The sequence below is a fragment of the Petromyzon marinus genome, chromosome 38 (genome assembly GCF_048934315.1).
Source record: "Petromyzon marinus isolate PM22_M1 ecotype Great Lakes invasive population chromosome 38, UKy_Petmar_22M1.pri1.0, whole genome shotgun sequence".
Taxonomy (NCBI): Eukaryota; Metazoa; Chordata; class Hyperoartia; order Petromyzontiformes; family Petromyzontidae; genus Petromyzon; species Petromyzon marinus.
In genome coordinates this window covers 3,435,503-3,449,534 of record NC_133704.1, presented here as the reverse complement: position 1 = coordinate 3,449,534, position 14,032 = coordinate 3,435,503, and the positions used below count along the sequence as shown (strand labels likewise).

At 52.3% G+C, this 14,032-nt stretch overlaps 1 protein-coding gene across 1 annotated transcript in view; it reads left to right on the top strand.

Moving 5' to 3' along the window:
- The first annotated feature begins 1,015 nt into the window (after positions 1 to 1,015).
- SVOP (SV2 related protein) overlaps positions 1,016 to 14,032 on the top strand; it is a 42,678-nt gene continuing 29,661 nt past the window's right edge. The window contains exons 1-2 of the mRNA XM_032967862.2: positions 1,016 to 1,400; positions 3,711 to 3,853. Coding sequence (XP_032823753.1) covers positions 1,366 to 1,400; positions 3,711 to 3,853 — 178 coding nt within the window. The 5' untranslated portion in view covers positions 1,016 to 1,365. The remainder of the gene's footprint in view (positions 1,401 to 3,710; positions 3,854 to 14,032) is intronic.

Genomic DNA, 14,032 nt, shown 5'->3' with positions numbered 1-14,032 from the left:
GTATCGGCACACTAGGGGGTGGGTAACCGGCACCACACCCGGCCGCCTTCGTCTCCCCAATGGCGATGTTTACGCATTGCACCAGGTACTCATTTGAGGCCGAGTGGACCTAACTCAACGCACCACCACCGTCATCATAATCACCGCTACCATCATCACCGCTACCACCATCACTGTCACCGTTATCAGCACGCGTGCCCGGGGTTGAACCCGACGCTGCCCTCGCAGAGCCCGTGGGGCGCGGGGTCGGGTCGCGTGCAACAAAACAACTCGACTGGAACAGTTCGCGCGTTGGCATGGAGAGAGGCGACAAGGGGACACTCTCGCTCAAGCCCGCCACAGATGCCCATTGCCAAAGGTAACCGGTAACGGGGCTAGGGTAACATGGATATGGTAACGGGGCAATGGTAACGCGGCTAGGGTACCGCAGTCATAGCAACGGGGCTATGGTAACAGCGCTAGGGTAACGCAGCCATGGTAACGGGGATAGGGTAACGGGGCTAGGGTAACGGGGCTAGGGTAACGGGGCCAAGCTAAAGGAGCAATGATAACTGGGCTATGGTAACGGGGCTAGGGTTACGTGGCAAGAGTAACGGGGCCAGGATAATGGAACCAGGGTAACTGAGCCAGGGTAACGGGACCAGGGTAACGGGGCCAGGGTAACTGGGCCCGGGTAACGGTGGCCAGGGTAACGGGGCCCGGGTAACGGGGCCCGGGTAACGGGGCCAGGGTAACGGGGCCAGGGTAACGGTGGCCAGGGTAACGGGGCCCGGGTAACTGGGCCAGGGTAACGGTGGCCAGGGTAACGGCACCAGGGTAACGGTGGCCAGGGTAACGGGGCCAGGGTAACGGGGAGGGCGCAGCCCACGTCTCCCCCTGCAGGGCACGATGAGCGTTGCCGCTGCGGGCGATCAGGGATCGGGAACAACGCCGATTCCGACGGGTGCCTCGACTCGCGCGCCGCACTCGCACGCCGGGGAATCGAATCGTAGCCTAGGAATCGAATCCGCTTCTACCGGTGGTGTCGACCGCGCGCGGCTCTCCGAATCGCGGCGTCTCGCGATGCGGGGCCGCTGTCCGTGGTGCTGAACCAGCCGCCGCCGCCGCCGCCGCGGCTGCTCCTGCTGCTGCTGCAACAGCTGATCCTCAAACCCGCTCCTGCTGCTGATTCTGCTGCTGCTGATTCTGCGGCTGATTCTAATTTTGCGGCAGGAACCGAAGCAGCGGGGGACCCTCGAGGCAGACGTCTCCCTCCTGCCTCCCTCGCTCACCGCCCCCCCCCACCCCCCTTGGTGCTAAAGAGCCCGTGGCTCCGTGCGCCCCCGCGTCTCCGACAATGAGGCACCACTGCGCCCAGGCCTGAAGATGGAGGACGACTTCTTTCAGCTCAAGCAGCTGCCGTGAGTCGCGCGCCCCGGGAGCTCCCAGGTTTTGGGGGTCCCAGGTTCAGGGCCGCGGGTTTAGAGGTTGCAGATTTTGGGTTCCCCGGTTTTCGGGGTGCATAGTTTGGGGTCCCGGATTTGGGGTCCCGGATTTGGGGGTCCCAGGTTTGGGTTCCCGGAATTGGGGGTCCCAAATTTGGGGTCCTGGGTTATGGGGTCCCAGATTTGGGGTCGCGGGTTCGAGGTTTGGGGTGCTGGAGTCTGGGGTTAGGGTTGTGGTTAGGGTTGTGGTTAGCGAGCTGGGGCTCTGAGTTCTGAGCCTCTCCAAATCGTGATTACATGCGGCGAGTGCAGGACTGAGAGTGTGAGTCGCTCCCAGAGCCTCGGCTTTCACGGCAACGACGGCTGAGTCGAGGTCAACGAGCTGGGGTCAACGAGAGAGCCGGGGTCAGTGGAGACAGCCGGGGTCAGTGCAGGGAGCCGGGGTCAACGAGAGAGCCGGGGTCAGTAGAGGGAGCCGGGGTCAATGAGAGAGCCGAGGTCAGTGCAGGGAGCCGGAGCCAGTGCAGGGAGCCGGAGCCAGTGCAGGGAGCCGGGGTCAGTGCAGGGAGCCGGGGTCAGTGCAGGGAACCGGGGTCAGTGCAGGGAGCCAGAGCCAGTGCAGGGAGCCGGAGCCAGTGCAGGGAGCCGGGGTCAGTGCAGGGAGCCGGGGTCAGTGGGGAGAGGTCACCGAGGCACGGGTTTTCTGGTCGGACAATGACGGGGCTCGTGTCGCCATTCACTCGTGGCGACGTGAGCTGCACGTGACCACATCGCGCGTGATGGTCAGGTGTGTAGGCAGGTGTGTGGGACAGGTGTGTAGGCAGGCGTGTAGGTAGGTGTGTGGGACAGGTGTGTGGGCAGATGTGTATGCAGGTGTGTAGGCAGGTGGGTAGGCAGGTGTGTAGGTAGGTGTGTAGGCAGGTGTGTAGGTAGGTGTGTGGGACAGGTGTGTGGGCAGATGTGTAGGTAGGTGTGTGGGACAGGTGTGTGGGCAGATGTGTATGCAGGTGTGTAGGCAGGTGTGTAGGCAGGTGTGTAGGCAGGTGTGTAGGTAGGTGTGTAGGCAGGTGTGTAGGTAGGTGTGTAGGTAGGTGTGTAGGCAGGTGTGTAGGTAGGTGTGTGGGACAGGTGTGTGGGCAGATGTGTATGCAGGTGTGTAGGCAGGTGGGTAGGCAGGTGTGTAGGTAGGTGTGTAGGCAGGTGTGTAGGTAGGTGTGTGGGACAGGTGTGTGGGCAGATGTGTATGCAGGTGTGTAGGCAGGTGTGTAGGCAGGTGTATAGGTAGGTGTGTAGGTAGGTGTGTAGGACAGGTGTGTAGGGAGGTGGGTAGGCAGGTGTGTAGGTAGGTGTGTAGGTAGGTGTGTAGGCAGGTGTATAGGTAGGTATGTAGGCAGGTGTGTTGGCAGGTGTGTAGGTAGGTGTGTGGGACAGGTGTGTAGGCAGGTGTGTAGGCAGGTGTGTAGGCAGGTGTGTGGGCAGGTGTGTAGGCAGGTGTGTTGGCAGGTGTGTAGGTAGGTGTGTAGGACAGGTGTGTAGGCAGGTGTGTAGGCAGGTGTGTGGGCAGGTGTGTGGGCAGGTGTGTGGGACAGGTGTGTGGGCGGGTGTGTAGGTAGGTGTGTAGGCAGGTGTGTGGGACAGGTGTGTAGGCAGGTGTGTAGGCAGGTGTGTTGGCAGGTGTGTGGGACAGGTGTGTGGGACAGGTGTGTAGGTAGGTGTGTGGACATGTGTGTGGACAGGTGTGTAGGCAGGTGTGTGGGACAGGTGTGTAGGCAGGTGTGTAGGTAGGTGTGTAGGTAGGTGTGTAGGTAGGTGTGTAGGTAGGTGTGTGGACATGTGTGTGGACAGGTGTGTAGGCAGGTGTGTGGGACAGGTGGGTAGGCAGGTGTGTAGGTAGGTGTGTAGGTAGGTGTGTAGGCAGGTGTATGGACAGGTGTGTGGGACAGGTGTGTGACACGAATGGGGAACGGTGGTGCCGTGGTTGGCGTGCTGCGCTACAAACCTGGTGACCCGAGTTCGATTGGCGCTCAGGGCCAACGCCAGCTATGATTATCTGAAACAGTCCTGGAACTCCCCTAGGTCGACTAAGCCTCAACCAAGTACCTGGTGCGATGTGTAAACATCACCACGAGGGAGACAGAGAAAGCCAGGCATGGTGCTAGTTGCACCTATGAAGGCCATGCCGGCCTTCATCGGTGCTACTCGCTAACAGCACTTGCCCTGACAGTCTGCTAGGGCAATACGGGGAGAGAGTTTAATTTGTCTTCTACTCGATGTGCATGTTTGCAGGGTGGTGAAGTTCCGGCGCACGGGGGAGAGCGAATTCTCGATCGAGGACGAGGTGGAGATCGAGGGCTTGGGAGATGGACTCGAACCCGTGGAGCTAGGGGCCGGGGCCAGCGTGCCCAAGGAGTTTGCCAATCCCACCGATGGTACCCTCACCAGCTCACTCACCAGCTCACTCACCAGCTTACTCAGCAGCTAACTCGCCATCTCACTCACCAGCTCACTCACCAGCTCACTCACCATCTCACTCACCAGCTCACTCACCAGCTCACTCACCATCTCACTCACCTTCTCACTCACCAGCTCACTCACCAGCTAACTCACCAGCTCACTTACCATCTCACTCACCAGCTCACTCACCAGCTCACTCACCAGCTCACTCACCAGCTCACAGCTCACTCACCTTCTCACTCAGCAGCTAACTCACCAGCTCACTCACCATCTCACTCACCAGCTCACTCACCAGCTCACTCACCATCTCACTCACCAGCTCACTCACCAGCTCACAGCTAACTCACCAGCTCACTCAGCAGCTAACTCACCAGCTAACTCACCATCTCACTCACCAGCTCACTTACCAGTTCACTCACCATCTCACTCACCATCTCACTCACCAGCTCATGCACCATCTCACTCACCAGCTCACTCACCATCTCACTCACCAGCTCACTCACCAGCTCACTCACCAGCTTACTCAGCAGCTAACTCGCCATCTCACTCACCAGCTCACTCACCAGCTCACTCACCATCTCACTCACCAGCTCACTCACCAGCTCACTCACCATCTCACTCACCTTCTCACTCACCAGCTCACTCACCAGCTAACTCACCATCTCACTCACCAGCTCACTTACCAGTTCACTCACCATCTCACTCACCATCTCACTCACCAGCTCATGCACCATCTCACTCACCAGCTCACTCACCATCTCACTCACCAGCTCACTCATCAGCTCACTCACCATCTTACTCATCATCTCACTCAGCAGCTAACTCACCATCTCACTCAGCAGCTAACTCACCATCTCACTCACCAGCTCACTCACCATCTCACTCACCAGCTCACTCACCATCTCACTCACATTCTCATTCACCATCTTACTCATCATCTCACTCAGCAGCTAACTCACCATCTCACTCACCAGCTCACTCACCATCTCACTCACCAGCTCACTCACCAGCTCACTCACCAGCTAACTCACCATCTCACTCACCATATTACTCATCATCTCACTCAGCAGCTAACTCACCAGCTCACTCACCATCTCACTCACCAGCTCACTCACCAGCTCACTCACCAGCTAACTCACCATCTCACTCACCAGCTCACTCACCAGCTCACTCACAAGCTCACTCACCATCTCACTCACCATCTCACTCACCAGCTCACTCACCAGCTCACAGCTCACTCACCTTCTCACTCAGCAGCTAACTCACCAGCTCACTCACCATCTCACTCACCAGCTCACTCACCATCTCACTCACCAACTCACTCACCAGCTCACAGCTAACTCACCAGCTCACTCAGCAGCTAACTCACCAGCTCACTCACCATCTCACTCACCAGCTCACTCACCATCACACTCACCAGCTCACTCACCAGCTAACTCACCAGCTCACTCACCATCTCACTCACCAGCTCACTCACCAGCTCACTCACCAGCTCATTCAGTAGCTAACTCACCAGCTCACTCACCAGCTCACTCATCATCTCACTCAGCAGCTAACTCACCAGCTCACTCACCAGCTCACTCACCATTTCACTCACCAGCTCACTCACCGTATCACTCACCAGCTCACTCACCATCTCAATCACCATCTCACTCACCATCTCACTCAGCAGCTCACTCACCATCTCACTCAGCAGCTAACTCACCATCTTACTCACCAGCTCACTCACCATCTCACTCACCAGCTCACTCACCATCTCACTTACCAGCTCACTCACCATCTCACTCAGCAGCTAACTCACCATCTCACTCACCAGCTCACTCACCATCTCACTCACCAGCTCACTCACTAGCTCACTCAGCAGCTAACTCACCATCTCACTCACCAGCTCACTCACCAGCTCACTCCCCATCTCACTCACCAGCTCACTCACCAGCTCACTCAGCAGCTAACTCACCATCTCACTCACCAGCTCACTCACCATCTCACTCAGCAGTTAACTCACCATCTCACTCACCAGCTCACTCACCATCTCACTCAGCAGCTAACTCACCATCTCACTCACCAGCTAACTCACCAGCTCACTCACCATCTAACTCACGAACTCACTCACCATCTCACTCATCAGCTCACTCACCAGCTCACTCACCAGCTCACAGCTAACTCACCAGCTCATTCAGCAGCTAACTCACCATCTCACTCACCAGCTCACTCACCATCTCACTCAGCAGCTAACTCACCATCTCCCTCACCAACTCACTCACCAGCTCACTCACCATCTCATTCAGCAGCTAACTCACCATCTCACTCACCAGCTCACTCACCAGCTCACTCACCATATCACTCAGCAGCTAACTCACCATCTCACTCACCAGCTCACTCACCATCTCACTCACCAGCTCACTCACCAGCTCACTCACCATCTCATGCAGCAGCTAACTCACCATCTCACTTACCATCTCACTCACCATCTAACTCACCAGCTCACACCATCTCACTCACCATCTCACTCAGCAGCTAACTCGCCAGCTCACTCATCAGCTCACTCACCATTTCACTCACCAGCTCACTCACCAGCTCACTCACCATATCACTCACCAGCTCACTCACCATCTCACTCACCAGCTCACTCACCAGCTCACTCACCAGCTCACTCGGCAGCTAACTCACCAGCTAACTCACCAGCTCACTCACCATCTCACTCAGCAGCTCACTCATCATCTCACTCAGCAGCTAACTCACCATCTCACTCACCAGCTCACTCACCAGCTCACTCAGCAGCTAACTCACCAGCTCACTCACCATCTCACTCACCAGCTCACTCACCATCTCACTCAGCAGCTAACTCACCATCTCACTCACCAGCTCACTCACCATCTCACTCACCAGCTCACTCACCAGCTCACTCAGCAGCTAACTCACCATCTCACTCACCAGCTCACTCACCAGCTCACTCACCATCTTACTTAGCAGCTAACTCACCATCTCACTCACCAGCTCACTCACCATCTCACTCACCAGCTCACTCACCAGCTCACTCAGCAGCTAACTCACCATCTCACTCACCAGCTCACTCACCAGCTCACTCAGCAGCTAACTCACCAGCTCACTCACCATCTCACTCAGCAGCTAACTCACCATCTCACTCACCAGCTCACTCACCATCTCACTCAGCAGCTAACTCACCATCTCACTCAGCAGCTAACTCACCATCTCCCTCACCAACTCATTCACCAGCTCACTCACCATCTCACTCAGCAGCTAACTCACCATCTCACTCACCAGCTCACTCACCATCTCACTCAGCAGCTAACTCACCATCTCACTCATCATCTCACTCACCAGCTCACTCACCAGCTCACTCACCATCTCATGCAGCAGCTAACTCACCAGCTCACTTACCATCTCACTTACCAGCTAACTCACCAACTCACTCACCATCTCACTCACCCTCTCACACACAAGCTCACTCACCATCTCACTCTCCAGCTTACTCACCATCTCACTCACCACCTCACTCACCATCTCACTCACCAGCTCACTCACCATCTCACTCACCAGCTAACTCACCAGCTCACTCACCATCTCACTCACCATCTCACTCACCATCTCACTCACCAGCTTGCTCAACAGCCCATGCACGAACTCACTTCGCCAGCTCACTCGCGAGTTTACTACCTCGGCAGTTTACAAACTCAGAATCTTGATTTATCCTGGAGACATCCGATGAGCTATGAAGCTCTTTTTCACAGATATCCACTGAGGGGTGGGTCAGGACCACAACAATACAAACAACGAGTGGAGTGAAATTTATAGGAAACGTAATCAAATCACTAAACACGAATACGTAAAATAGATACAGCATATAGTGCAATATCACCATATTACTCATCATCTCACTCAGCAGCTAACTCACCAGCTCACTCACCATCTCACTCACCAGCTCACTCACCAGCTCACTCACCAGCTAACTCACCATCTCACTCACCAGCTCACTCACCAGCTCACTCACAAGCTCACTCACCATCTCACTCACCATCTCACTCACCAGCTCACTCACCAGCTCACAGCTCACTCACCTTCTCACTCAGCAGCTAACTCACCAGCTCACTCACCATCTCACTCACCAGCTCACTCACCATCTCACTCACCAACTCACTCACCAGCTCACAGCTAACTCACCAGCTCACTCAGCAGCTAACTCACCAGCTCACTCACCATCTCACTCACCAGCTCACTCACCATCACACTCACCAGCTCACTCACCAGCTAACTCACCAGCTCACTCACCATCTCACTCACCAGCTCACTCACCAGCTCACTCACCAGCTCATTCAGTAGCTAACTCACCAGCTCACTCACCAGCTCACTCATCATCTCACTCAGCAGCTAACTCACCAGCTCACTCACCAGCTCACTCACCATTTCACTCACCAGCTCACTCACCGTATCACTCACCAGCTCACTCACCATCTCAATCACCATCTCACTCACCATCTCACTCAGCAGCTCACTCACCATCTCACTCAGCAGCTAACTCACCATCTTACTCACCAGCTCACTCACCATCTCACTCACCAGCTCACTCACCATCTCACTTACCAGCTCACTCACCATCTCACTCAGCAGCTAACTCACCATCTCACTCACCAGCTCACTCACCATCTCACTCACCAGCTCACTCACTAGCTCACTCAGCAGCTAACTCACCATCTCACTCACCAGCTCACTCACCAGCTCACTCCCCATCTCACTCACCAGCTCACTCACCAGCTCACTCAGCAGCTAACTCACCATCTCACTCACCAGCTCACTCACCATCTCACTCAGCAGTTAACTCACCATCTCACTCACCAGCTCACTCACCATCTCACTCAGCAGCTAACTCACCATCTCACTCACCAGCTAACTCACCAGCTCACTCACCATCTAACTCACGAACTCACTCACCATCTCACTCATCAGCTCACTCACCAGCTCACTCACCAGCTCACAGCTAACTCACCAGCTCATTCAGCAGCTAACTCACCATCTCACTCACCAGCTCACTCACCATCTCACTCAGCAGCTAACTCACCATCTCCCTCACCAACTCACTCACCAGCTCACTCACCATCTCATTCAGCAGCTAACTCACCATCTCACTCACCAGCTCACTCACCAGCTCACTCACCATATCACTCAGCAGCTAACTCACCATCTCACTCACCAGCTCACTCACCATCTCACTCACCAGCTCACTCACCAGCTCACTCACCATCTCATGCAGCAGCTAACTCACCATCTCACTTACCATCTCACTCACCATCTAACTCACCAGCTCACACCATCTCACTCACCATCTCACTCAGCAGCTAACTCGCCAGCTCACTCATCAGCTCACTCACCATTTCACTCACCAGCTCACTCACCAGCTCACTCACCATATCACTCACCGGCTCACTCACCATCTCACTCACCAGCTCACTCACCAGCTCACTCACCAGCTCACTCGGCAGCTAACTCACCAGCTAACTCACCAGCTCACTCACCATCTCACTCAGCAGCTCACTCATCATCTCACTCAGCAGCTAACTCACCATCTCACTCACCAGCTCACTCACCAGCTCACTCAGCAGCTAACTCACCAGCTCACTCACCATCTCACTCACCAGCTCACTCACCATCTCACTCAGCAGCTAACTCACCATCTCACTCACCAGCTCACTCACCATCTCACTCACCAGCTCACTCACCAGCTCACTCAGCAGCTAACTCACCATCTCACTCACCAGCTCACTCACCAGCTCACTCACCATCTTACTTAGCAGCTAACTCACCATCTCACTCACCAGCTCACTCACCATCTCACTCACCAGCTCACTCACCAGCTCACTCAGCAGCTAACTCACCATCTCACTCACCAGCTCACTCACCAGCTCACTCAGCAGCTAACTCACCAGCTCACTCACCATCTCACTCAGCAGCTAACTCACCATCTCACTCACCAGCTCACTCACCATCTCACTCAGCAGCTAACTCACCATCTCACTCAGCAGCTAACTCACCATCTCCCTCACCAACTCATTCACCAGCTCACTCACCATCTCACTCAGCAGCTAACTCACCATCTCACTCACCAGCTCACTCACCATCTCACTCAGCAGCTAACTCACCATCTCACTCATCATCTCACTCACCAGCTCACTCACCAGCTCACTCACCATCTCATGCAGCAGCTAACTCACCAGCTCACTTACCATCTCACTTACCAGCTAACTCACCAACTCACTCACCATCTCACTCACCCTCTCACACACAAGCTCACTCACCATCTCACTCTCCAGCTTACTCACCATCTCACTCACCACCTCACTCACCATCTCACTCACCAGCTCACTCACCATCTCACTCACCAGCTAACTCACCAGCTCACTCACCATCTCACTCACCATCTCACTCACCATCTCACTCACCAGCTTGCTCAACAGCCCATGCACGAACTCACTTCGCCAGCTCACTCGCGAGTTTACTACCTCGGCAGTTTACAAACTCAGAATCTTGATTTATCCTGGAGACATCCGATGAGCTATGAAGCTCTTTTTCACAGATATCCACTGAGGGGTGGGTCAGGACCACAACAATACAAACAACGAGTGGAGTGAAATTTATAGGAAACGTAATCAAATCACTAAACACGAATACGTAAAATAGATACAGCATATAGTGCAAATTGTAAAAGGACATCACCAGCTCACTCACAAGTTCACAGACTTCACAAGCTCACTCACCAACCCACTCGCCAGCTCACACCTCAATACATAACACCGCCTGGGAAGGAACAGAGGTTCCGACGTGAATCGCAACGAGCGATTACAATGTGACCATGAATGAAGTTGCCACGTTATCTTACAACCCATTCTCAGGCCACTGCTGGATGAAGACCTCCCCACGTCGTGTTGGTCGTTGACGTTGTCTTGACCATACCTCACCACGCCGTCTCAGTGTGGGTTCTCGACCGGTCACGATATGTCGCGCCGCTGATGCTAGCCGTGACCGACAAGCATCGAACTCAGACCACCGCTGTTCCATGGCGATGGCGAGGAAACGCATTGGTGGTGACGTAATTTGACACGTGGGGGTCGACGTGGGGAAGGAGGGGGGGGAGGCTCAGACGCCACACGCACAGTGATGCAGTGGCCCCAGTGACAGCGCATTCCACGCTCCTTGCAGACGTTCACGGTTAGAATGAAGCGGTCGCCCTGGTGAATGCTGGATGCGAACGGTGATCATGCTGCGCGCCGTCCGACTCACGTTCGGACGTTAAGAGCACCCTGATGTCGTTCGCGTGAGGGTGGACAATCGAACCGAACTGTTTTTGTTTCACCAGGTAAGGCCCACCGATCCACGCAGTTCTTTCTCAGAAGCGACCTGGCACACAAACGATAGCTCAACGAAGTGTCCTATCATGTCAAAATGAACAACAGCCAGATATTCTAAACGCGTGGTTCTAAATGTGGAGGGGAAAAACCCGGAGTCCCCGGAGAAAAATCCACGCGTCCACGGGGAGAACATTCAAACCCCAAATATACAGCAGGCGTCGGGTTTGGGATCGAACTGACGACCTCCTGTATACCAGGCGAAGGCGTTAACATCTCGCCACGGCGTCGCCCTTATAACCAAATTAGCAAGTGACACCGCAGATGACTCAATTGGGATCACACACAGTAGCAGCATCAGCCATCGCTCGCTGCTACTGCTAGCAGACTCATGCACCCAGGTCACTCTTTGCAAAGCAGACTCTCTCTCTCACCTTGCTATCTGGAGTTCTCGCCTGCTTCTGAGAACGTCAACTTTATAGCTCCTTGAAACTTCGAGTGCGACCGCTCGCATCGCCTCCGCAAGGGGGCGCTGTAGGTTAAGAGATGAGGGCACCCCCCCTACCCTCCCCGATCTGGCGTGACTGTGAGGAAAGGGCCCTCAATTTGCCAAGGTCAGCGGGCCAGCATCAGATGGTTTGTTGGAATAATCCGAGGAACCCTCTCCCTGCCGTACTGGAATCTCCCCTCGGCCTTCGTCTGCTGCCACTGGGCAAAGACGCCGGAGGCGGTCCAGGACCACGCTGACGAGCTGGAGTCTGTGTATAGTGTAGTGTATAGTGTAGTGTATAGTAGTGTATAGTGTAGTGTATAGTGTATAGTAGTGTGTAGTGTATAGTGTAGTAGTGTATAGTGTAGTAGTGTATAGTGTAGTAGTGTATAGTGTAGTGTATAGTGTAGTGTATAGTAGTGTATAGTGTAGTGCATAGTAGTGTATAGTAGTGTATAGTGTAGTGTATAGTGTAGTGTATAGTAGTGTATAGTGTAGTAGTGTATAGTAGTGTATAGTGTAGTGTATAGTAGTGTATAGTGTATAGTAGTGTATAGTGTAGTGTATAGTGTAGTGTATAGTGTAGTGTATAGTGTAGTGTATAGTGTAGTATATAGTGGTGTATAGTGTAGTGTATAGTAGTGTATAGTGTAGCGTATAGTGTAGTGTATAGTAGTGTATAGTAGTGTATAGTGTAGTGTATAGTGTAGTAGTGTGCAGTAGTGTACATTAGTGTATAGTGTAGTAGTTTATAGTAGTGTATAGTGTAGTGTATAGTAGTATAATGTATAGTGTAGTTTTGTATAGTAGTGTATAGTGTAGTCGTGTATAGTGTAGTGTAAAGTAGTGGATAGTGTAGTAGTTTATAGTAGTGTATAGTGTAGTGTATAGTAGTTTATCGTGGTGTATAGTAGTGTAGTGTATAGTAGTGTATAGTGTAGTAGTGTATAGTAGTGTCGTGTATAGTAGTGTATAGTGTAGTAGTGTATAGTAGTGTATAGTGTAGTGTATAGTAGTTTATCGTGGTGTATAGTAGTGTAGTGTATAATAGTGTATAGTGTAGTAGTGTATAGTCGTGTAGTGTATAGTGTAGTGTATAGTCGTGTATAGTGTAGTAGTGTATAGTATAGTGTATAGTGTAGTGTATAGTAGTGTATTGTGTATAGTAGTGTATAGTGTATAGTAGTGTATAGTGTAGTAGTGTATAGTAGTGTATAGTGTAGTGTATAGTAGTGTATAGTGTAGTAGTGTATAGTGTAGTGTATGGTAGTGTATAGTGTAGTAGTGTATAGTGTAGTGTATAGTGTAATGTATAGTGTAGTGTATAGTAGTGTATAGTGTAGTGTATAGTGTAATGTATAGTGTAGTGTATAGTAGTGTATAGTGTATTGTATAGTAGTGTGTTTATAGTGTAGTGTATAGTGTAGTGTATAGTGTAGTGTATAGTAGTGTATTGTAGTGTATAGTAGTGTATAGTGTAGTAGTGTATAGTGTAGTGTATAATAGTGTATAGTGTAGTGTATAGTGTATAGTAGTGTATAGTGTAGTGTATAGTAGTGTATAGTGTATTGTATAGTGTAGTGTATAGTGTAGTCGTGTATAGTGTAGTCGTGTATAGTATATAGTAGTGTATAGTGTAGTGTATAGTGTAGTCGTGTATAGTAGTGTATAGTGTAGTGTATAGTGTGGTGTATAGTGTAGTGTATAGTAGTGTATAGTGTAGTCGTGTATAGTGTAGTGTATAGTGTAGTGTATAGTGTAGTGTATAATAGTCTATAGTGTATTGTATAGTGTATAGTGTAGTGTATAGTGTAGTAGTGTATAGTGTCGTGTATAGTAGTGTATAGTGTAGTAGTGTATAGTGTAGTAGTGTATAGTGTCGTGTATAGTAGTGTATAGTGTAGTGTATAGTGTAGTAGTGTAGTAGTGTATAGTGTATAGTAGAGTCTGTCGCCAAGCAAAGTGGTTCTGGAGCGCCCAACTCAACACGCCGCCGCCGTGACCGTCACCAGGTCAAGCGGACTGAGAAACGAACAAACGAATCCGATCAACTGTGGCGATCTTTGTCACAAAATGTTCAGTGGTGGCGGGTCAACGAGTTACATCACCAAGGTGACCTTTAAAATCAGATTAATCTGCCTTTAATTTGTAACGAAAGTGATGTATAAATAACCACGTGTGAGTGTGTGTGTAGCCCGCATGCCCGGTCACCGCATGTCTAAATAGCTTTTGTTCGGCCGGATAGAGGGGGCTAAGGGAGAGCGGTACTGGATAGACAAGAGATGGAGCAATGTGGTACAGGAGGA